This window comes from Paramormyrops kingsleyae, chromosome 21 (genome assembly GCF_048594095.1).
Source record: "Paramormyrops kingsleyae isolate MSU_618 chromosome 21, PKINGS_0.4, whole genome shotgun sequence".
Classification (NCBI taxonomy): domain Eukaryota; kingdom Metazoa; phylum Chordata; class Actinopteri; order Osteoglossiformes; family Mormyridae; genus Paramormyrops; species Paramormyrops kingsleyae.
In genome coordinates, this window is record NC_132817.1 from 5,383,960 (window position 1) to 5,405,612 (window position 21,653).

The following is a 21,653-nucleotide window of genomic DNA, read 5'->3' on the forward strand; positions in this document are numbered from 1 at the left end:
TCCAAGCCCCCCCCCCACGAGGCTGTGAGCTCGAGGGCCCATCAGGGCCTGCCGCTCACTCCGGATAAAAGGAGCCTGTGTCTCCATGACTCTTTCCCCCCAGCCAGACACCATAAGGCTGGCCTTTCTCCTCCAGGGATGGGGGGCGGGAGGCCCCATGAAAAACATCCTGCACCGAGGCCGAGTCCGAGGCAGCCCTTGACCTTGAGGGCACCCAGGCACACCTGGTGCACGAAAATGAGAATTACTGCCCCTTTCGGCTAAAACACCCCCAGGTTCAACGAAACTGGTCTCTGGAAACCAAGAGACCAAAGATGACAAAAGATGTGGGGGCTGAGTGTGCCGACAACAGGACCATAAAAACACATCATTATAACGCAGTCCGAGATGCCCAAACTACACTGGAATCTAAATTAAATTGACAAGTAAAACAGGCCCCAAGCTGTGTGAACTGCACAAACCAATAAGCACAGCAACTCACAAATCTGATACTTTTCCTACATTTTTCATATTAAATTTCAGATTGCCAAGATGCTGGAAGGCAGTGCGTCTTCCATGCAGAGCCAGTAATAACTCGTCTGCCACCTTATGTGCTACGTTATGTTCTGGACTTGAGAAGAAATCCAGGCAATGCTTAGCAACATGCTTATAAAACCGTCAGTAGCATGGAAATCTCACTGTTAAGCGGGAGGTTTGCTGGGCTGCAGGAAGAGGCGAGCCATGCGGTTTGCCCGGACGCCCGGCCGCCCGGAGCCCCCGTCAGCGGAGCCGCAGGCCGGGCGCCCGGCCGCCCGGAGCCCCCGTCAGCGGAGCCGCAGGCCGGGCGCCCGGCCGCCCGGAGCCCCCGTCAGCGGAGCCGCAGGCCGGACGCCCGGCCGCCCGAAGCCCCCGTCAGCGGAGCTGCAGGCCAACTCCCTCCATCAAGCAGTCTCTTGACAAATTGCTTCCGACATTTTGGCCACTTCCCTGCGGGAATGCTCGCCGTTTGGCTGACCGACTTGAACACAGCTGCTGAGGCATGGTGTTTGCTGGCCCCGAGATGCCCCCCATCTTCCCACGGGGCTGTCTGTTCTGGTGAGCCCCAAACACTCCTTTACTGGGGGCCGTTTTTTTTTTGCCAAAATGAAATACTTTACATGGTGCTGACATGTGACAGCATCACATTCTTTCGTTGGCAAGTCTTCAAGGGAAACTAATCAGGTATGAAATGGACTTAAAGGAGTTGGGGAACTAACTCTGTGATCAACAGGTTCAGGTTTCTGTAGGGTCCTGCTGCCAGGAAACAAGCATTTTAGCCTGGAGAACAGAATATATAGAGCAAATCTTATGATGACAAAATGCTGATGTTACGCGGTAGCCCACCTGATATCAGATATATTATCAACCGATTCAAATACAAACATCACAAATTCATGCACCAAAAATGAGTTCTGGGGCATATTTCATGCAGACTTCAGACAATATTCCAAAACTTTGCAAAGGGGAGCGTTCCTATTGGTCCCGTCGGTCTCTGCATTAGGTCCACCCAAAAAATGGCCGAGCAGAAAGGGCCAGGAATACTCAGCACCTGAAGCAGTGAGACGAATGACCTTCTCATCCCAGAAATAAGCCCCCCCCCCCCATCTTCGTTTCCACACCTTCTCACAAGGCATTTCCACAATCAAAATATCACACCACAGTGACACTTAACACGTCTGATGCCAGAAGTTCCCACCGACTGTAAGGTTTATCTAATGCACAAAGAACTCCACATGACCACCGTATGGCGAGAATACAGCAAACTTTAATATGGGCGGGTCTGACTACACCACATTTCACCCAAACCACAAGCACCCGAAGAATTACCTGGTCAACGAATCATTTACCAAACACTGGTCCAGGCAGGCTGATTCCCAGTCAGGAAATTCCCAGAAAAAAAACTGGGGGGAGAAATCTTTGCCAGGTTGATGAAAGTCATTCACTGGAGCCAGGCGACACCCAACAAGAACACTGAAAAGCGCACAGAAAAGGAACGTTCCTGACTCCTTCACACAATTCTTGGGGGGATCTGAGAGAGTCATTTCCATTTACATTCATGTGTAAACTCCTTAACGATGCAAAGGAGGCTGCGAGTCCTCGCTCACTTCCTGATATAGCTCAGTGAACTAATTCAGAAATAAATATATACATACATACATGCCTAGCATACGTTGAATTGCCATGGTGGAATTCAGATGTCACAGTGTATCTAATGTGGTTGTAATTAAAATGCATGAAGAGGCAACTTTCTCCAAGGCTACTTAAGCACAAAGGCTACAGAGGTCCTTGACTTACAGCATTTGGGACATACAGTATACATCCAGCCTGGTAATAATACATTCTAGCTGACTTACTTCGCTTGATTTGCAGCCAGTGTGATGACATGTTAACAAAACCAGAGCCAGTCATGAACAAACGTCCAGCCCACGTCTGGGTACTGACATCTGGCTCAGGAAGGTCTGTCTGGTCAGACCAGAGACGGAGCCAGGAATCAGTACGCCGAAGAACGGCAGGCAAACCTTCCCGGAACACCGCGACGTTAAGGCAGAGGGATGAATTACACATCAAACGCCACACACCCGGAGCCCCACATACTTCTCGCATTAACTCAAGCTGACTGACTGCAATCAACCATTTACCCACAAGTCTGGCTCTGAAGCAGCCTTTCACAGCTAGACCAGCACTCGTGAAGAAACAGCATGCAACGTTCTTTTGGACACCAGCTGCTTCAAAGTCCCCGAAAGAGACCTGGACACCCAGCCTGTTAAGTATTTTTAGATGAAAAGTACAAGGAAAAAAAGAAAGAGAAAAAAAAAAAATCACAGGGTGGCTAAATGGGTTTAAAAAGACAAAGCATATACTTTAACAAAATACTGTAGTTAAATACCACCAAAGTGAAATAAATGGCAGCGTGCAGAACAGGCATTAAATTTAGCAGTGTTCCGAAACCAGCGGCCAGCTGTACAGACCACAATCTAATGGCCTTAACATACACTCTCCCTGAACCGCGCACAAGGGACTGGAAAACGGACGGGACCGGCAGGAAACCACAAAGGGAGGTCAACCTCCATGGATACCCGTCTCATCAGGGTATCAGCAGTGGCTGGACACTATGAAAGTAAGCGGCTACAACAAAAGGACGAACAACTCGCTCAGCCCTACGAGAATGTTTCACATACAGACACAGAAGCAGCCATTGTGCAAAAACACCCCAGGTTTCACCTCATTAGGGGGGAATTTCAGTAAGGAAGAAAGTTTACGGTTGAATATAAAGAACGTCTAAAATTAGCATTAGCTGTTACTGAACTCCAAGCTGCGCCTCCATTGACCGACATTTTTAACATGAGGCAAGACAATAACACTGCATTTCTGCTTTGGTCCCTGGCGGTACGTTATAAGTTTAGGTCGAGGTGTATGCTAAACAACCCAGATCTCTGATGTCATAAAATCAGAAGCAGCCACACCGCTAACACTGGACCAGGCCAGCATGTTAAACGGTCACTAACGCCCCAACTGAATGTAAACAGGACCCGGGGCTATATAAAGCACATCGCCTTGTGACGTTCGGCAACTCAACACCAAAAGAGTGGCAACGGGGCATTCGTCAAGCCGGGGGGAGACCTGTAACTGCAAGAAAGGCTGTTGACACGCTGAACTCCTGCCACCGTAACAAAAACAAAAGTAGCCACACAACTTCCCAAGTTCATGTCTCGCTGAAAACGTCACAACAAAGTGTTAAAAACAGCTCATAAAAGCAGTTAATAAATCATCCATCGTCTAACAGCTTGTCCTATTCAGGGTTGCGGGGGGGTCTGGAGCCCATCCTGGAAGGTACGAGTGCAAAGCAGGGAACAACCCAGGAGGGGGCGCCAACCCATCGCTGGGCACACACACGCCATTCACTCACACCTATGGGCAATGTGGTAACTCCAATTAACCTCAGCATGTTTCTGGACTGTGGGGGGTGGGGGGGGGGGGGAAACTGGAGTGCCCGGAGGAAATCCTACAACGACACGGGAAGAACATGCAAACTCCACATGCGCAATAATGGCAAAGACTCGAACCCTGGTCCCAGAAGCGCGAGACATCAGTGCTAACCACTGCACCACCGTGCAGCCCCAGTTATTAAATCAGCATGCGATCATTAGAACATTTAAACACCACTGTAACCCCACAGACAGCAATCCTTTCAGATAAATCTTTACAAAAACAACTCAAGAGAATAACTTAAGTTGTCAGTCAAAAGATGTGCAGCACTCCAGTCTAACAAACCTTTCAAACCATCAGCAGGATCAGCACCGCCCACACTTTTCTAAATGATTTCATGGAAAAGCCTCTACACTTCCAAGGACTCAATTATATATGGCTATCGGTTTCCCCAATTTATTGGGTGCAGGATGAATCCAATCCCTCTCCTAATGATATGTGCTATGAGAAAGGCCATTACCTCCACGGTAACACAGTGCCCTAAAAATGGAATGGGGTAACTAGTACCCAGCCAACCGCAATCCCTGGCACTTTTCCCAGAAAACCATTTACAACAGTTTTGGTACAGTGGTGCCACGGCGCCCAGCAGCGGTAACAGAAGACTGGGGTGCGTGACTGAGAGCTGCTGCCTTGTAAGTGTTAGACACCGGTTTGAGATCTAGATTTGCATAAACTGCCTTCGTCATTCATCAGTCAGCAAAAGTCAAATTAGCCATTTAAACAAATAGCGTACAGGGACAATATGGGCCTTTAGCTTGACGAGCGGGAAATGGTGGAGATGAGGGCCAGTGGGTCTGTCAAAGTCCTTTTTCAGTACCAATGGCTGCTGATGGTTCCACTGCAAACACCTAAGAGGGGCCAGGACAGCATCCCCTTCTGTCAGGCTGCCACAAGCACAGCTATCAATCTACAAGGGTTTTTCATTACTTATCTGCAGATACCGTATAATCATGACCAGAGCAGTCAAACTTGAAGCATTAATCTTACCACAGTGCTACTAAATAAAGTAGTCGCATTGTAATAAACACACAAATATGTGGACAGATAATCCCTCTTGGCACTGGAGAACACTCAGTCAGGAAAGGAGAGGATCTACAAGAGTCATCCTGTTTAGAAACTAGTCTTGTATACAACCGTCTGCCTGCAGCAAGCTGTGAGGCTGATTTCAAGATACAGCCGACCATTGAGCCTGCTGTTGGGCGGGGCTAAGTTCCATGTGCTACCAGTCAGCTTTCCAATTTCAGGATGCCTTCTACAAATAAGATCTGTATCCTGAAGCAAGATCAGCGTTTCGTGCTACTCCAGAACAGCCGGATACATGCCTGACGAGGGTTGTGCCAGGATAAAAAGCAATTATCCCTCTAGGGGTAGTTAATATTTTTATAGTGACAATTACAGAACAGGAGCCATTCAGTGCTGTGGATTTGTGACAAAAAAAATCATAACTGACACTGTGAAAGATCGCCACAGCCAGCCCGGTGCAAGACGCCCACTGTGAAAGATCGCCACAGCCAGCCCGGTGCAAGACGCCCACTGTGAAAGATCAGAGTCAGCTGAGTATAAGACACTCCTGCCACAGTACTCACCTCCATGTCGTAAAACTCCTGTACGTCATCCAGCCCTTGAACCCGCAGTGGCAGCCCCTTGCCTTGGCTCTTTGAACTGAGGCTCTGGCCTTGCTCCAGGGTACTAATGCCAGCATTAGTCTGGGTGCCCAAACGGGTCCCGGGGGTCGGCAGAGCACGGTACGAGCCCTCGATCTCACCCATTGCTCACCTATGGCCCTCCTGCACCCTAAAAAGGCACAGGGAACACACACAAGGAACAACAAGTTACACCATGGGTAGATGACAAGTGAGCAACAAAAGCATACAAGACTTTAATCAATTTCCAACTTCCCTATCACACAATCAAAAAGCAGTGCAAAAAACAAAACAAAATGTTTTATGGGAAATGAAATTTTAGTATTGGCAGATGCGGTTATCCACATAGCTAGTAGGTATCTGCCTTCCTCTACCAAAAGTGTCCAGTTGTCAGTGAAATCACTTATACTAGGGTTTAGGAATAAACAGAGGTTGGTATTATATAAAGGTATTCACGTTGAGTAACTGAATTAAAATGGGCAATTTCCTTGGAATCAGATTAGTAGATGTGCCTTTGCACTTAGTTACCAATTCATTACCGGTGAGTAATTCTAGGCCGGTTCCTAACAGGTCAGTCACAATGATTCATATCTCCACACCACAGATAGAAAACTCTTTCCCTCTAGAGTCAGTGCTCTACGGTCTCCCTCTTAAGGTACACAACTGAGTGTCTGAGGATCAGCATCGTCATCTGACAGTAACCTATTACCGTATCCCTACATTCCATCCTTCTAGGAGAATACAGGAAACCCGCAGCTTCAAGTGGGGAAAAAATGGCAAATAATGCCGGCTTTCATATAGCAAACAATCGATAGACTGCATGCGATGCTCTTTGTTCCGGACACGCCAGGGTCCGCCTACCACGTGAACTGCAATATGCTGTTATCAGGACGACACAGAAACAAAGAGCTGATAACAATGAGCCTTTCACAGGTTAACAGATTCTTTCTTTGTCAAAGAGAGGACTTCAATTGGAAGAATTCGCCAAAGGTTTGTGTAAATTACAAAACATCACAGCAGGCTCATTCCTCAACAAAAAAAAAAGTAGCAGAAAAACTGGCAGTTTTGGTAATGGGACATTACAAAAATCTATCATACTGGCAGACCGAATAATGAAGTTTGCTCATAGAAGAACCTTGAATTTTCACATCATTCCCATGGACACAAACACTAACCAGTGTGTTAAAATGGTCTCCAAATTTTGACATGCTTAAAATACCAAGCAACTTAATCGCTAACAGCATGTGTAATCTGACATCAGAACCTAGGTATAAGTACATTAGTTATTTGGGAAGACATCTGATACATTTAACTGGCTCCTATATTCAAATTTACGTAAGGCCTTTCATGAGTGGCAGGCTAAAGTTATGCTGTAAACATTCAATCTAGGTTTGGGACAACCAAAGCATGGAAATGATAATCAATCCATGCCACTCAAAAAAGCACTGGTGATCCATCTGGGCCAGACGACACGAAATACGACTCATCCGATCCATTAGAAAATAATTTTGCTTCGACTTTGGAATTCTAAGCATATCCGAGCGTAACAGTGAAGCAACACTAAACAGAGCAAGCCACATTTATTTTTGATTACATTAAAAACACACAAACAAACAAAAAGGCTGCATCAAGGCGACTAACACAATGCACGCAGTGAATCAACGCAGGATGCACAGAACAGCCAGATTTATGAGCCCCCCCCCCCCCAAGCATGTCGAGCCCCCGACTCCACACAAACTTGCAGCTTGTTTGCATGGCTACGCAAGATGGAGACCCACGCATCTCGCCTGGCACTCTGCACTGGACTCCGGAACCATATGCCTATTTACTTAATTTTCCCGAGTTGGAACACAGTCCTGCAGACCCGCCTCATTTATCCCCCTGCAAGTTTCTAGTACCGACTGAAAACTTCATAAAAGTTCATTTAAAAAAATGCATCGGACGCCCCCACCCCCCACCCCTAAAAGTTCAAGCTGCATTTCCAAAATTTTGCATTATAATATACCAGTGTTTCACATTTACATGAAAAGTGAGCAGGAAATACAATGTTGGCCAATAAAAGGTACTTCAGTATCAAACATACAAAAGCAGTAATATAACTGCACAAAACAATTCCCCTCATTTACATTTTAGGCATATGTTTTTAAAAACTACACAAGAAATTTCCTTAGTCAACCTGACACCAATTAATTCAAACTCTTGTCCCCATTTGGCCATTTTTACCTTCAGCTGAAAGTTAAACCTCGGCGAGTAGTCGGTGCTTCACTAGGCGTACAGACAGTGAAAGGCTTTAGTTAAGCATAAGCGTGTCATTTTCTTCCCGAGTTCTTATTTAAATACTCGACATTAAAAATAAACGATAACGTTAAGGGCTAGTTTGTTATTCCAGTCGGAAAGAATATAACGCCGAACAAAGTTTACTTAACTAATCCTATTTAAACGGGATTTTTCTTCTTTTCCCACGTCGGCAAGCTTCAGTTAACCCAAAGTGCGTACTGAGTAAAACAACGACATTTTCAGAGTAAAACGACTTAATACCAGCGTAATACCCTCACAATGACCAATTAAGAGAAGTTCATACCTGATTTTTCTTTTCGTTTTATTCCGACACTCTCTACAGAAGCCCGCAGACGGCCATCCCAAAACCGTACCGAGGGAATGGAGGATGCTGATTGGACACATCCCACGATATTTCCTATTCTGATTGGCTTACAAATTAAAACAGTCGCTAACCATTGGCGGATGGTGTTACCTGTAGGTGATAACTGATTGGTTGCATAAAAGGAACAAGTCGTTGATAGTGATTCGTCAGTTTTCCAGCTAATGCCGACATCTCAAAATAGTGTTTAAATCGAGAGGTGTTGTCTCAGCCTGTAAGAGTTTTGTTTAAATTATAGCGGTTGAAGTGCAGAGTGTATCTTAATTAAAGCCTTTGTCCCACTCATTCCCATAGTAATTTGTCAGTGTGATCTGTTTGCATGCAGCACCTAACCCACTGTCAAGTCTGAACTTGTTCATACAGTCCTTGCCCACTTTCAATCTGCGATCTGGTCACATGATGACTTGTGTGACAGATCTGTCATCTGGAGCTTCTCCAAAACTCTGCCTTCCACCTTCCCTGAGGGGGTTCACCATTTTAGACCGCAGCAACAAAGGACCTCTGTTGCAGCACACGTCTGCCCTCCAAATAAGAAAAAAAAATTAATTAAACCATAACTTCCAGCTTATATAGCCGGTGCACGGCTGACGAGAAGATGGGCTGGCTGGGAATTTGTAGAGGGAGAACTGTATTTATGACATTCTGGCATAAATGCTCACTGTTCCCAATAACTGACACCACAGTACATGGCTCTACAAGTCATATATCACGGGGTCCAGAGACTGAAATACTTGACTACTTTATGCTACCTGTTAATGAGTTCCTTCGAAATAACAGGGAGCCAAGTGTTTTCAAGTCTCTGATAGCTCCACAGCTATAAAGCATACACATACTAAAACAGAGTACAAGTTCATGACTTTAAAAATGTAAAATAAAAAAACGAATAGTGCTTTTTAATTTCATTCAAACGTATGAGCGTATATAATCTGATTTCATTGTAATATTTTCGTAAGATATCTTAGCAATGTCAATGGTGCTGTCTTTCACCTGCGAGCAGCTGCACAATGGAGTCTGTTGTGAAACCCAGCTGGCAGCCATATGAGACGGGCATCACTGTTCCTGTGACAAGACACGGCCTTTACTCCACGCTCCACACCCACAGCTGCCGCATTTCTACCCCCGACTCAAGGCAGCCATAATTCCATTTTGCCCCCTAGTGTTCACTGCCTGTCACTACAGTTACTAGTATTCAACGTCTCTGGAGACGAAGACAAACGCAAAAACCTGAGTTGTTTTGAAGTCGATCTAGCAAATTAACCTTACGTTAATGTCCTAATGTTGCAGATTTATCAGGTGTCATAAACTTGTGAGCGCGACTTTTGACACCCGCAGGTATTATTCAAACATGAGAAAAAAAAATTAACATAGGTATGAGTTGGGAAATAAATACAAATCACACTGTCCAACTAGCAACTAGCATAAAGATATAGAGGACTCAGAAATGCGATCAGTGCCAGATCAGACACCATTGCAGGGACCTGCATTGAACTCACATCCAGTAAAGAGTAAATTTGGAGGGCCCTCTTTGGGGGTAGCCTGACTTACGTGTGTATCTGCAAAAGTGCTGATATCCCTGCAAGGACAGCGCAGAGTGAAGATTACCCTTATTACATTTAAATGTAGCCACTGACATTTTAATCTGAGGTGATTTTCATTTCTACAGCAGTTTGTGGATCAAGTACAGGGTCCCTGGTGGAATTTGATCGAAGATGCCTTCACACAGCAAGTCGATGGCTCCATTGCCATGCAGCCCACTGCCTGATAGGATCTGCTGCAGTTTTGCTACAATCACCAGCTGTTGTTCAGATCTCACTCTGAAAAGCTCAGGTCCCTTCAATCCTGCTGGAATATGAATTGTAAATGTTTTTAACTTCACATTTGCTGTTTGGTTTGAAGCCAACCCCCCTACCCACGGTTCTGCAAAGCTTTTAAGAATGGAGAGCAGATGTGTTCAATCTCTGTATTTACAGTGCAACTAACCACGCTTCTAAACAGTGCAAGTACATCCTTCATAACAGCCGAACGCCGCGATACAAAGCCAATGCTTACATATGCAGAAATGCTTTTACGGATGCATTTAATGACCCACCTCAGTAAAAGATTTAATTTTACCATGTGCTGACTATCATTCAACTTCAGACTCAATATAACACAGATAAATACTTCTACAACAAAAATTAAGAGAACAGTGTGGATTTAATAGAAATTTTATTACAAGACAAAATCCATGTCTTTTTTGGTTATTAAAAGTGATTGAATAACAGAACAAGCATGAAGAGATTTGCCTCAGTTATAAAGTGGGATAAGACTGTGGAGGCAGACTGACATCCCACTACCCTGATTACAGTTTGACGGTCAGGATGAGGCATGAGCTTCCATGCTTAGAGAAATTAGTCATTATCCAGAAACTCATCAGGAGCAGGAGGAAGAAAAACACAGCCAAAGCTGCCGCTGGCTACAGCTGAATGTGGGGTAAAGGTTTCTGGGGGGGGCACTCATTCATAAGACTTTATTTTCTCCTCCCTAGGATGGGGGGGGTTCAAAGTTCATAGGTCACAATATAACTGGCATTTCGACACGAGCTGTCGTGCACCTAAAATTGGCAAGACCGCGGCAACAGCGCCGACAGTGTACAGTTCAATGACAGCGCTGCTGAACGCACTGCAACCTGAACACGTCTCAAACGTACAGTTTATTTCATTGCTTAGGAATGTGTTACGTAATAATGACGTGCAAACACAGAGCTTTAAAATTACAACACGGGAAATACCTTACGATGCCAATGACGCATTGATAGAAGTTAGTTCAAAACAAAGAAAATAAGTTGCAGAGCTTTAATACTACAAGTACAAAATCTCTCAACTGTAATATAAAAAAAATAGCTGAAAATAGCCTAGTGGTCCTGTATTCCCTGCTACAGATATTATTGATATTAAGCATAGAATTCCGCAGCAGAAGAGTAAATTCACAGGCTTGGCAGCCTTGATTGGCTGCCCCTTCACATTCTGGCTGCTGGGGACCTGCACTGCAGACCTCAGCGGAGGGGTGACAGAGTGCAAGGTGACGCCGTTCAAGGTGGACGGAGGCCTAAAATGGGAACGGGAATCCCCCGAATTTAAGGCTATATATTTTTTTTGGGGTGGGGGGAATAGTGGAGAGACACACCAAGCGGGAACTCACTACTTCAGAACAGTAGCAGCATTTGGCTTTCTCAGCATAAGAAAAAAAAACAAAAAAAACACGATGACTGTATTATTAAAAAAAACTGTGCCCCATATTGAAGGATATTTTTCTTACTGGTAACTAGAACAGCCTAATATCACAGCTCAGTTAAATAAAATAAAAACAAAGAGTTTAAATGTAAAACATGTGACAGTATTGCTCATACAAGACAAAGTTTCTAAAAGGCATGGGATATGAGGCATAGTGGCAAGCTGCTCCAGTAACACACATGAACTGGTCCTCCGTCAGGCTCTCGAAGCAGCAGAAGTGGACCTAGGGGCAGACGACGGAGACTAAGAGACAGAGGCTGGGAAGTGCCGTCGCTGCAAAGCCCCAGGGCTGACCGTTCGATTCCAGCCTTGGGAGCGGCAACGTGTTTTCACGTTCCTGCGGTTTATGGGATCCCCTCCCATAATCCAGAGGCTCTTCCTCGTCCTTCGTGTGTTTCCCGGGGGACTTTCCCTGCGACGGACCAGCTTTGGCCCGAGCTGCACCCTACATAACACCATGTACTCCCCCAGCACTGAAAACCATAGCTGAATAAGCACTTGCTAAAAATGGACAAGCGGCATAGAGACGGTTAAACTTATTTCCTCCAGATAAATTCCCAATACTATCAACTGCAAAGAACAGAAGAGAACAAAACTCTTTGGAAAACCATAATGAACAGTCATCATATCACTTTCGAAGGGTCACGGACTCTAATTGCCGGTACTTATTGCTAAATACTAGGTACTGCGTTTTCCTTCAGGATGTGGGACAGATGGGCGGAGTCTCACCATGCTCTTCACATGTGCTGACCGTCCCCGTCTCCATCTCCCTGCTTCTGCATCTGTGCCTGCATCTTGGCGATCATCTCCTGCATGCGCCGCAGCTGCAATCCGACGAGGTCAGACTCATTCGGCGAGCTGTATGCCTCGCTTCCCACAAAGCCAGGGAGCCTGACGGTTCTTCAACCCGAATCTCACATTCATTCTTAATCATTTATCTGATTAAGCTTTAATCCAAAGTGGTTTACAGTAGACGGAATGGTTATTATAATAGTTTGTGTGCTCCCCAGGATTTGAACCCATGACCTTTGCATTGTTAGCGAAATGCTCTACTTGTTGAGCTACGGGAGCTGAAGAATGTAACCCCGGAGAGCCAGGCTGAGAGCGCAGGCCTGGGACAGGAAGGGCAGGTGTGGTGGAGGACGACAGGCATATCTCTTACCTCCGCCTCCTTCGCCTGGAGGATTATGTCCTTGTCCACCTCCTCAGGCTCCGGACCCTTCCTGAAACAGACTTAGAGTGAGGCGGGCAAGGGACCATCTGTGCCGGTCTAACAGCCGTCTCTTACTGAAGCTGAGCCGACTCTGGGCGGTCACATGAGCGTGATACAACAGGACTTGTCTGATTTAAAGCCCATAAATGTGACAATATGCGCAATTTAAGCAAGCGGTCGAGGAGCTCTGCGTAAGGACTCCTGGGTGCTAGGAATACAGGAAGGAAGGGCAGGGTGAGTGAGTGCGGAGCGGAGGAGCAAAGCGGAGAGCCAAGAAGGCGAAGCAGCGAAAGCAGTTAAACAGAAAAGCTGGGGGGGGGGGGGGAGTCAGGAGGTGCCCCCCCACCCCACACCAGCGGTACCTCCACCCCCCGCCTCCCCGGTGGGCAGCTCCCCGGCCCCATGGCCAAAGACCTGCTGATTCACAGGATCAGCAAACGTCAGGGATTAAAGATGGTCTAAGAGAGCGTGCACTGGGAGCCTGATCGCCACGCGACGCTCCAGCAACTCCAGGCTGGGTCGACTGTATGAAACGTATACAAGTGCATTTGAAAAAATGTTAATTCTTAACACCGAAGGACAGAAGCTGTACCACAGCATTTTTGTGTTAAGGCAAACATCTGTGTTTGGGGTTCCTGAGAACAACAGGCTGACATTTTACACCAAAATATCAGAGCAGAAAGAGGTCAGAATACAAAGCTGCTTTCAGACTAAAAACTGTAACCGAAACTCCTGCTTTGGCACTAAACTTAAAAACCGTCACGGTGGGACAGCTATCTCCCCCACTTAGCGCAGGCGAGAAACCAGACCCACCTCGCGCAGTTACTAGCTAGCTGTTGCTTTACGGGTGTGAAAATCACGTAACGTGACCCCGTTATTGCCCAAACTCTCTCAGGCTGTTTAATAGAACGGCTTTGTTTCAGCTTTGCTGTTAGGATGCATCACTAACTCGAAATAGAGGACGAGACCCCTGCGGATGTCGACCATGGAAACCTTCCAGGAAAATATCAGATGGCTAAGAACTGGCCTTGATTCTGCTTCCCTGAAATCGGCTCCCATTTATGGGGAGGGTGTGGGCCCCCTCTGGGCCTGACGATGGCGCTTTGCCTCAGGGAGGACAGGAGGGGTGCAGAAAGGACAGGCAGAGAGAGGTACGTACGCAGGCGAGAGAGGAAGAATGTAACCATGGGAGGACAACCTGCCGCCTCGCTTGAGGCGCTCGGAGCGGAAGTTCTCGTAGTGCAGGTCCTGAGTCACTTCCTGGAGGTCCTGCATGTGGGTGCTGGAGAGACAGGGGGCCGGATCTATCAGTCAAAATACTGACATTGCATGTCCTCACACTCCAACTTCTCGAAGCTGCTAAACAAAATCAGGTAACTGCAGGCTTGATGTGTGGAGATTATGCACGACATCGATGTCACGCTTACATCAGCATGGTGCGCAGCTTGAGGAAGTCGTTGTGTTCGGGGTTCTCCACCTCCACCACACCCCAGGGGTACAGCCGGCCCCGCACCTTCTTGCCTTTGGCTTCTATCTGCTGGTTGGACCCCACCACGGCGAATGGGATGCTGGTCTGGAGGGACAGAGGAGGTTGAGCTCAAACGGGCGTCACATTCGACCTCCGAGGTGCCTGTGAGCGTGGCGTACCTTCAGAACCCTCGTCTGTTCCTTGAAATCCTCATCTTCGTCGGACTCGGCATCGGGGAGATGGTAGATCTTGATGCCGTGCTCGTCGATCTCGTCTAAAATCTACAACCAGAGGAAAGAGAGTAGAAACACATGGTCAGTGTCTGGTGTAGGGAAGTGATAGAAACTATTTCAAAGCAGACAAACAAAACGGCAAACTAGTAACCAAACCACTAGCTTCTGCTGCAATACTGTTAATGGCTTAATCCCATTTGCCCTACAACATACACACTTACACACTACTACACGTGGCGGGTGCATTCACAGGCTTAGTGCAAGTGTCCAAGGGTGTCCCATTCCTCAAACAAATCAAGTGCAGTGCACTTAATGTGTGCCTTATCCACACTTTTGCAAATACTACATGGTAGTGGTCTTCGGCTAAGTATATAAACCACAATGGCCAGAACAGCGCATGGTTTTCCTGGTGATGAACAAGTGATGACTAATGTTTACATTGACGAGGAGGAAGTCTGTCGGCGTATCAGCATACATCATGCTTCCTAAAAATATTCAAGTGTGCAAAATTGTATAACCAATGTTTACATAGCCTGGGCAACATTGAATGATAACACCAAACAACTAATACAACTAACACAGTTGTAGTGTGTCTCTTGTTCACCTTGTCAGATATCAAGTGTGCCCATTGCTTTTGAGAAATCCCTGCGCCCTTGAGCCCTTCATATACACTAGCATACTTTGCATCTTACGTTAACATACGTCACCAAAGTGTGCAGTATCTCAGCGCGCTTACCCTTAAGAGGGGTTAATGGGTGTGTGCACTTCCACATTCCTGCTTACCTCCAAGCTTGTATGTGAAGTCTCAATAGCATTCAGGCAGTGTGCCACAGAGCCCTTAACGGGGGAAAAGGACATGGCACTGATGGCTGGGGAGGGGTACCTACTCTGCGCTTGAGCCTCTCGCGTTCCTTCAGCGTGAGGGTGTCGGCTTTAGCGATGACGGGCACCACGTTGACCTTGTTGTGAATCGCCTTCATGAACTGAACGTCCAGAGGCTTCAGGCTGCGGGGCAAAGGTACCACAAAGTCACGCTTTATTGCCGGAGGGAGACACCAAACCATTTCATTGTTTTTTGTCTCAATTTTCTGCTTGAGTTTCCAAGGAGCCTGATGTCACTAAACAATCAGGGATAAATGACAGATTGTGACTGTGGACCTTCACTCTTTTGCTTTGTATCTCATGACAAATTTTGTTACTATTCGGTAACGTTTCTGTTTTCTTCATCTGCACAGTAAATGTACTGCATGCCAAGAATCCTGGATCTCTTTCTGTAAAAGACATCTGCTGCATCACTAAGGGTACCATAAGACATCAAGAAAGACAATAATGCCCGTATTATAAGATGCATATGCGAATTAATAAATGCAAGATTGGAAGTGTTAAAGATTTTAATTAAAGAGACAAATGCTGAGTGTAACAATTCACCATGCATCACTACATCACAGGCAAACTTAACCAATGGCTAAGCCAAGAAGGAAACCATCAAGTTTTTTTTTCCATGGGGGAAAACTGCCACTAGGTGGCACCGGTGAGACACTCACCCATGTCCCAGAGGGGATATGAAATAGAAACAGCAGTGCACGCGGTTGTCCACAATGTGTCGCCGATTGAGGCCGCTCTCGTCGTGAAGATAGCGCTCAAATTGGTCATCGATATAGGAAATTATGGTGCTGAAGCTGCATTTGGGTCAGAAGAAAAGTAAATGAATGTTTTCAAAGGGTGCTGTCCCACGAGACCACCATCATGCCAGATTGGCAAATGCGACCACTGAAAACACCCCCACGACACAAGCAGGAATGGTACGGCCCTTTGAAGAAAAGACCAAAAAAAAAAAAAAGCAGTGGCAATGTGAGAAAGACAGATTCCTGCCTACTCTGCAGATGCTTCCTGTGTAGCCTCAACATGAAACACCCCTGAGAAAAGCAGTGGAAGTGTGAGCCACCAAAATCCCTCTCGGAGCTGCAATGAACTACTGGAGGTCACTGCTTAATCACTGCTTGCCGCTGAAGGGTCCAGGCAGTGAGGCTCTCAGAGGCGTCCCCCCCCCCGCCCCGCCCCGGCTTGATCATTTACGTTTACATTATATAGCAAGCGAGGCACATTACAAGCACACATGCAGCCGATGAGTCGACTAGACATAAGCGCAGCTAGGCTGAGCTTCCAGTGAGTGCCCGGGTACGAGTGTAAGCGGCATCGGAGCAGGAGCTACACAACAACTTCCAAACAAAGCAGGAACCTAGTAAGACAACTTGAGCCTGAGCTGCATATTTGACTCGCAGACTGAAAAAAAAATGGCCTGGGGTTGAGCATCCTGCACATTACGTGTGGCTCTGTTAGCCGGCCTGAATTATATCAGACTGGAGGCAAAGGGGTCATAGGAAGCGCTTCCTGCTGCATTGCCTGGCTTTTCCCGAGCAGAATCAGCCACGACACGCTGCAGGAAAGGAGAACATCCCCCCTATGACTCTTCAAGTGACTCAGCACGACAGACCTCTTGTGAAGCAGTATACACCTTAACTTCCTTCCACATTGTGCTCAGTATGAGCAGACTTGTTCATGCAAAGCAAAGCAGTCGGTCTTAGTCTGACTTCAGTTTGAAACACTGGGGGCAAGTCGCAGACATGGAGGTGTGAGAGAGCACAGCTGCACACAAAGAGAGACAGATAAAGGGCTGGGTGTTTGGGGTGGGGGGGTGGGGCTCTGGAATACCAGTCTTGGCTGTTGATGGCGTCTCCGTATCCGGGGGTGTCCACCACGGTGAGGCGCAGCTTGACCCCCCGCTCTTCAATCTCCACCGTGGAAGCCTCGATCTGCACCGTTCGCTCAATTTTCTCTGCATATAGAAGAAGAAGAAAAAAAGAGATTGTGTCTTTGGCCCCCCCACTGGAATCTCAAATGATGCTACACAGCGGAGGTACACTCCTGTTTTACACGGGCGGGGGCTGAGTTACAGGAAACCAGGAAAACCATGAGCTGTTCTGGCCTTTGCCAGTGAAAATATTTTTAAAACAAATAAAACAGGAACTCCATACATTTTCTGCAGGACAACTTCTTCTCTTCGCAAATAAATAGATGCCCACAGAATTCTCTGATTATTAATAGTATCAAGAGCAAAAACTATGATGTGTCATTTTGCTGAAAGGCCCTTGCCTGCTGCTCCTGGAATGACTCTTTCAGGGTAGAGATCCGTGAGGAACAAGCTGTTTATCAGAGTTGACTTGCCCAGTCCAGACTCCCCTAGTAAGGAAAAGAACGACTGGCATTACACGTCTTGGTTTGTTGGGTGACCACCGTAACCCAGACAACTGCGGCTGCAGACAGCGAATCAAAAGCAGTCTGGATGAAAAATGATAAGTGATTTAAAACACCCCCATTACAATAATGACGCAGACTTCACAGAAATTTGCTAACATGAAAACGAGATCTGTGCGCTGAGTTTTTTGTGCAAGGCATGTTTACTGAGGTTATTAAAACATCCTTACATACAGTGTTTGGCTAGAGATCAGAGACATTCTTCCTAAAATTAAATAAAAAGAAATTAAGATCAAAGTGAATTAGAAGCAGACAGAAAAATTCTGCAGCGTTTTGGTTAAAAGAGGAGGATGACTACACACAATGGTTATATTCTGAGGGCCGGCCCCTCCCCGTCCCTACAGATCCTCTTGGGAGCAAATCCTGTTTTAAACAACAGCCATCAGTGTATATGGCAACAGTGTGCAGCTGGACTGAAGGAAATGGCACATCTGACACAAGATGCAGAGCCCAGATGAATCTCGACAGCAAGGCCTTAACGAAGAACTTGCAGAAAATGCAGACTGCTTCACTTCTTAAATGTTTTTATGTATCGGTCGAGGGTGAAAAAAAACCAGAGTATGATGGGAGATGGTCACATTTTTCACCCTGCTCATGCTCACACAATATACAAAGCTCAAGATGCTCAAGGTGTAAACTGTGGGTAGAAATAGTGGACGGTTCTCACAGATAAACTAATATGCATCTGGAACATGTCTGTATATCTGGAATTCCTAAATCATCAAGCAACTATTCAATAATCAAACAGGGCAATAAACAAATAAAATAAAAGACAGCTTAGCAAGGCCTGAAACCTGTCCCTCACTTACTCCACTGAGAATTTGCGTGCCAGAGGTCAGACCATAACTTACCGACTACCATGAGGGTGAACTCAAAGCCCTTTTTTACAGACTTGCGGTGGACTTGGTTTGGCAGATTGGCAAAGCCAACATATCCTGGAGTCTCTGGATTGGTGAACTGACCCTGCTGAAAGACGAATCAGAATGGAAATTGAAATCCAAAACAAAACCATGCTTCTAATTCCTCTTATATCCTGACCACATTCCACAAAGGCTATGTTTGTTTTACAGACAAGGAACATCTACATTATGTTGCAGGGGATTATGGGAGGGGGAGCATTTTATACTCCACAATTAATCATTCTTTAGCTGCATATTCAGGAGAATGTAAACTGCCCATTATCCAAAAATAAACATTAAGTATTATTCCCGTACTAACAAAATGATTCATCAACAAGCAAAGTATAATAGATTAACTTCCCAGCTCCAAGAATGTTAGATCACCCCCGTGTCCCCCAGCCCAGACTCCACCCCAGTGCTTTCTCACAGGGAAGCCTGGGTCAAAGGCCATCTTAAGCTCAGCCCACTCAGGCATGTCAGAAAGCACGAAGGCGCACTGCTGGACAAGTCCTTCCTCCGGCATAGAGGCAAAATGGAAGGACTATTTTAGAAACAGCTGTTCCTGGATCGTCATTTCAAATTCCCAGAGTACTCCTCAAAAATAGGCAAGCAAGCAAAACAGGGTGCATGCAGATGTGACGAGTCTGACGGTAAAAACCAGTATCGTTTAGAAGAATGAAGACAAACAAGCGACATACATCAAAGCCAAATATCCATCTGACATCAGTAATGAACGAAGGGAAATGCGGTGGCAACATACCTTTAGTTTTTCGGCCTGTGACATTTTGAGCAATCAGAACCTAGAAAATAAAACACCCAACTGGTCACAGCAACCAAAAAAATGAAGTGTTTTAAAACTGCACCTAGGATCTGTAAACGTAGCCCTGAATAAAATGGTGATTCAAAGAGAAAAGGCAGCTACGACATGTCACAATTACGGCTTCTGAAAAAACCCATAGAAGGAAGTGTAACAGCTTGTGCTTAGCTGCCAAGCCACATCCGCCTGTCTGTGAGGCAGTACTTTCATTTCCAACCGGTAATGGAACCTTACCGGTTGAAGGCCAGGTTCAATTAAAAGCCCAGATCGCTGCACTTAAACTCACTCTACAAAGGTTTGAGAAATGTTTTCTTTAGCAATGACCTGCTATGGCGCAAAAACGGCCAGGCGATTTGTTCTGGGGTGTAGGAGTACTCAGTCTCAAGAACTCAGAAAATGTGCTACAACACAGTCTGCAAATCAGGCCTGTAACACCGCATAATGGTGAGTCACTACCACAGCTAGGTAGTTCTGAAGGAGAATTTAAGAGTAACAATGACTGTTATATCCATTCAAGCGCAGTATTTTGCAAAATTTAGAGAATTTAGAACAAGATCTAAATTCAGCTTTTTGAATTCTACAGATGCATCACTTAGGCATATAATAAAAGGACATGTCTGTGTTGATAAGATGTTTAATTACAAATGAGTACGGGAAGAGCGACAGAGCATCAAGTGAAGAATTACTGAGCATACTTAGGACGTGGCCCGTATTTTCTGAATGTGGGGCGTGGATTAATACCGGACATAGTCAAAAACAGCACCTTAAAGGGTTATTAAAAACTTTATGTTCTGGCTACATTTTTGCAGAACAAAAGTAATCATCTGGTTACAATACAGGAAATAAATACTTATAAGTTAACGTTAGCAGTCAGATGCTTGTATTTCGAATTTTAGGCTGACTATTCCGCTAAAGGAGCGACACAATTGTGGAAAAATGCCGGAAGATAAAACGAAGGCGTCAATAACGAAAGTTTCAGCGATAATTCGGGCATAGCCGTGGAACTGTACGATGCTCCGCTATTAGACTCGCATCCCCTGACATCATTTTTAAACGGTTGCCACAAATAATGGGATCCCGTTATTCACATGGAAGTACCAAAACGAGAAAAAAGTAAAAATTTTACCCTGAAGACAAAAAAAAAAAAAATCAGCCATAGGAGAAAATGTTAACAAGATGTCCGGGGCTTACTGGTCGTTTAACTTCTAACAGGTAAAATAACGCTTCGGAGGGCTGCAGCCGCTTAGCTACCACCGCCAGCCCGATATTACCGCGGCCGGAAAAACCAGCCGAACAGCAGAAAATGACACTACCGCTAAATATAAAATTAAAGGAAAGGGTTACCTTAAATAGAGGCGAGCACGGTGTTTCGGATGAAGGCTTTTTCTCCTCTCTTATTTTATTTAAATATCTGCACGGATGGGTCCAGCGAACCGTTGAATTCCAGAGATTCCGGAGCTACTCGCGCACGCCCCACAATGCACCGGCAGCCTCCTCCGAGGACCCACAATGCAGCGCGCACCGCACGCTGCTCGGGCTGAGAACTGTTACTGCTGCACTGGGGAAGAATAACGTTTTATCAGTGCGGAGGCTTAATCCTTGCTGTCAAAATACGAGACACTGAAATTACAATAGTACCTTTCCCCCCATTATTTATAATTATATCCGCAATTAAAGCAAATGTTGATTTATTCCCCCTCATACATATTAATTGTGTCCTCCTTTAAGTGTGAATTCTAACTATTGATGTATGGCAACCAGGACAATGTATGATACTATTTCAGAGACTGACTTGTCTATTTGAAGTCTATTTTTAGGCAGAGTGATGGCTCTGAGTCTAGGGATCTGTGGCAATATCCAGAAGGCAGCTGGTTCAAATCCTGTGAATCACAGCAGTGATCCTATTCTGTTGGGCCCTTAACCTGCAATTGCTTTGTTCTGACTATGATTTTAATATACACCCAGTCCAGCAAGGAGGTTCTCTAACTTACAAGTGAATATTGGGGTTGGTGGCAGGATTGGCACTACAGCCACTGGGAGAAAAAAAACACACTGGTCAATTTGGATTAGTGTGGTACTGAGGTATCATCTGCCACATGGCTGCACTTAGTTTCTCATCCAAGAGGTGG

General features: G+C 45.8%; 2 protein-coding genes across 8 annotated transcripts in view; both read right to left on the reverse strand.

The window, feature by feature from the left end:
* farp2 (FERM, RhoGEF and pleckstrin domain protein 2) overlaps positions 1-8,329 on the reverse strand; it is a 32,974-nt gene extending 24,645 nt beyond the window's left edge. For 4 of the 6 annotated variants that reach the window (XM_023822309.2, XM_023822306.2, XM_023822308.2 and 1 more), the window contains exons 1-2: positions 8,230-8,329; positions 5,592-5,799 (exon numbers count right to left, since the gene is read on the reverse strand). In XM_023822309.2, the coding sequence (XP_023678077.1) occupies positions 5,592-5,774 (183 nt within the window). In that variant the 5' untranslated portion in view covers positions 5,775-5,799; positions 8,230-8,329. The other 2 variants (XM_023822305.2, XM_023822310.2) reach the window with 2 other exon arrangements.
* A 2,169-nt stretch (positions 8,330-10,498) lies between these two features.
* On the reverse strand, positions 10,499-21,039 carry septin2 (septin 2). Of its 2 annotated transcripts, none has more exons than XM_023822292.2 (13): positions 20,869-21,039; positions 19,468-19,507; positions 18,660-18,774; positions 17,647-17,733; positions 17,206-17,329; positions 16,038-16,172; positions 15,381-15,498; positions 14,440-14,541; positions 14,220-14,365; positions 13,952-14,074; positions 12,742-12,802; positions 12,309-12,403; positions 10,499-11,802 (listed from the first exon to the last, which is right to left on the reverse strand). In XM_023822292.2, exons 2-12 carry the CDS (start codon positions 19,489-19,491, stop codon positions 12,317-12,319), a joined length of 1,122 nt encoding a protein of 373 aa, XP_023678060.1. In that variant the 5' UTR covers positions 19,492-19,507; positions 20,869-21,039; the 3' UTR covers positions 10,499-11,802; positions 12,309-12,316. The 2 variants fall into 2 exon arrangements, with proteins under 2 accessions (XP_023678060.1, XP_023678061.1); XM_023822293.2 differs by having other exon boundaries at positions 13,991-14,074; positions 20,869-21,036.
* Positions 21,040-21,653: the final 614 nt, after the last annotated feature.

Bases quoted from the DNA above. Each gene is read 5' to 3' on its own strand.
- septin2 (XM_023822292.2), bottom strand. From the start codon at position 19,491: ATGTCACAGGCCGAAAAACTAAAG. The intron at 14,542-15,380 runs GTAGGTACCCCT...CTCTGGTTGTAG, and splicing joins GCGAGAGGCTCAAGCGCAGA to ATTTTAGACGAGATCGACGA. The intron at 12,404-12,741 runs GTAAGAGATATG...GTCGGATTGCAG, and splicing joins TCCAGGCGAAGGAGGCGGAG to CTGCGGCGCATGCAGGAGAT.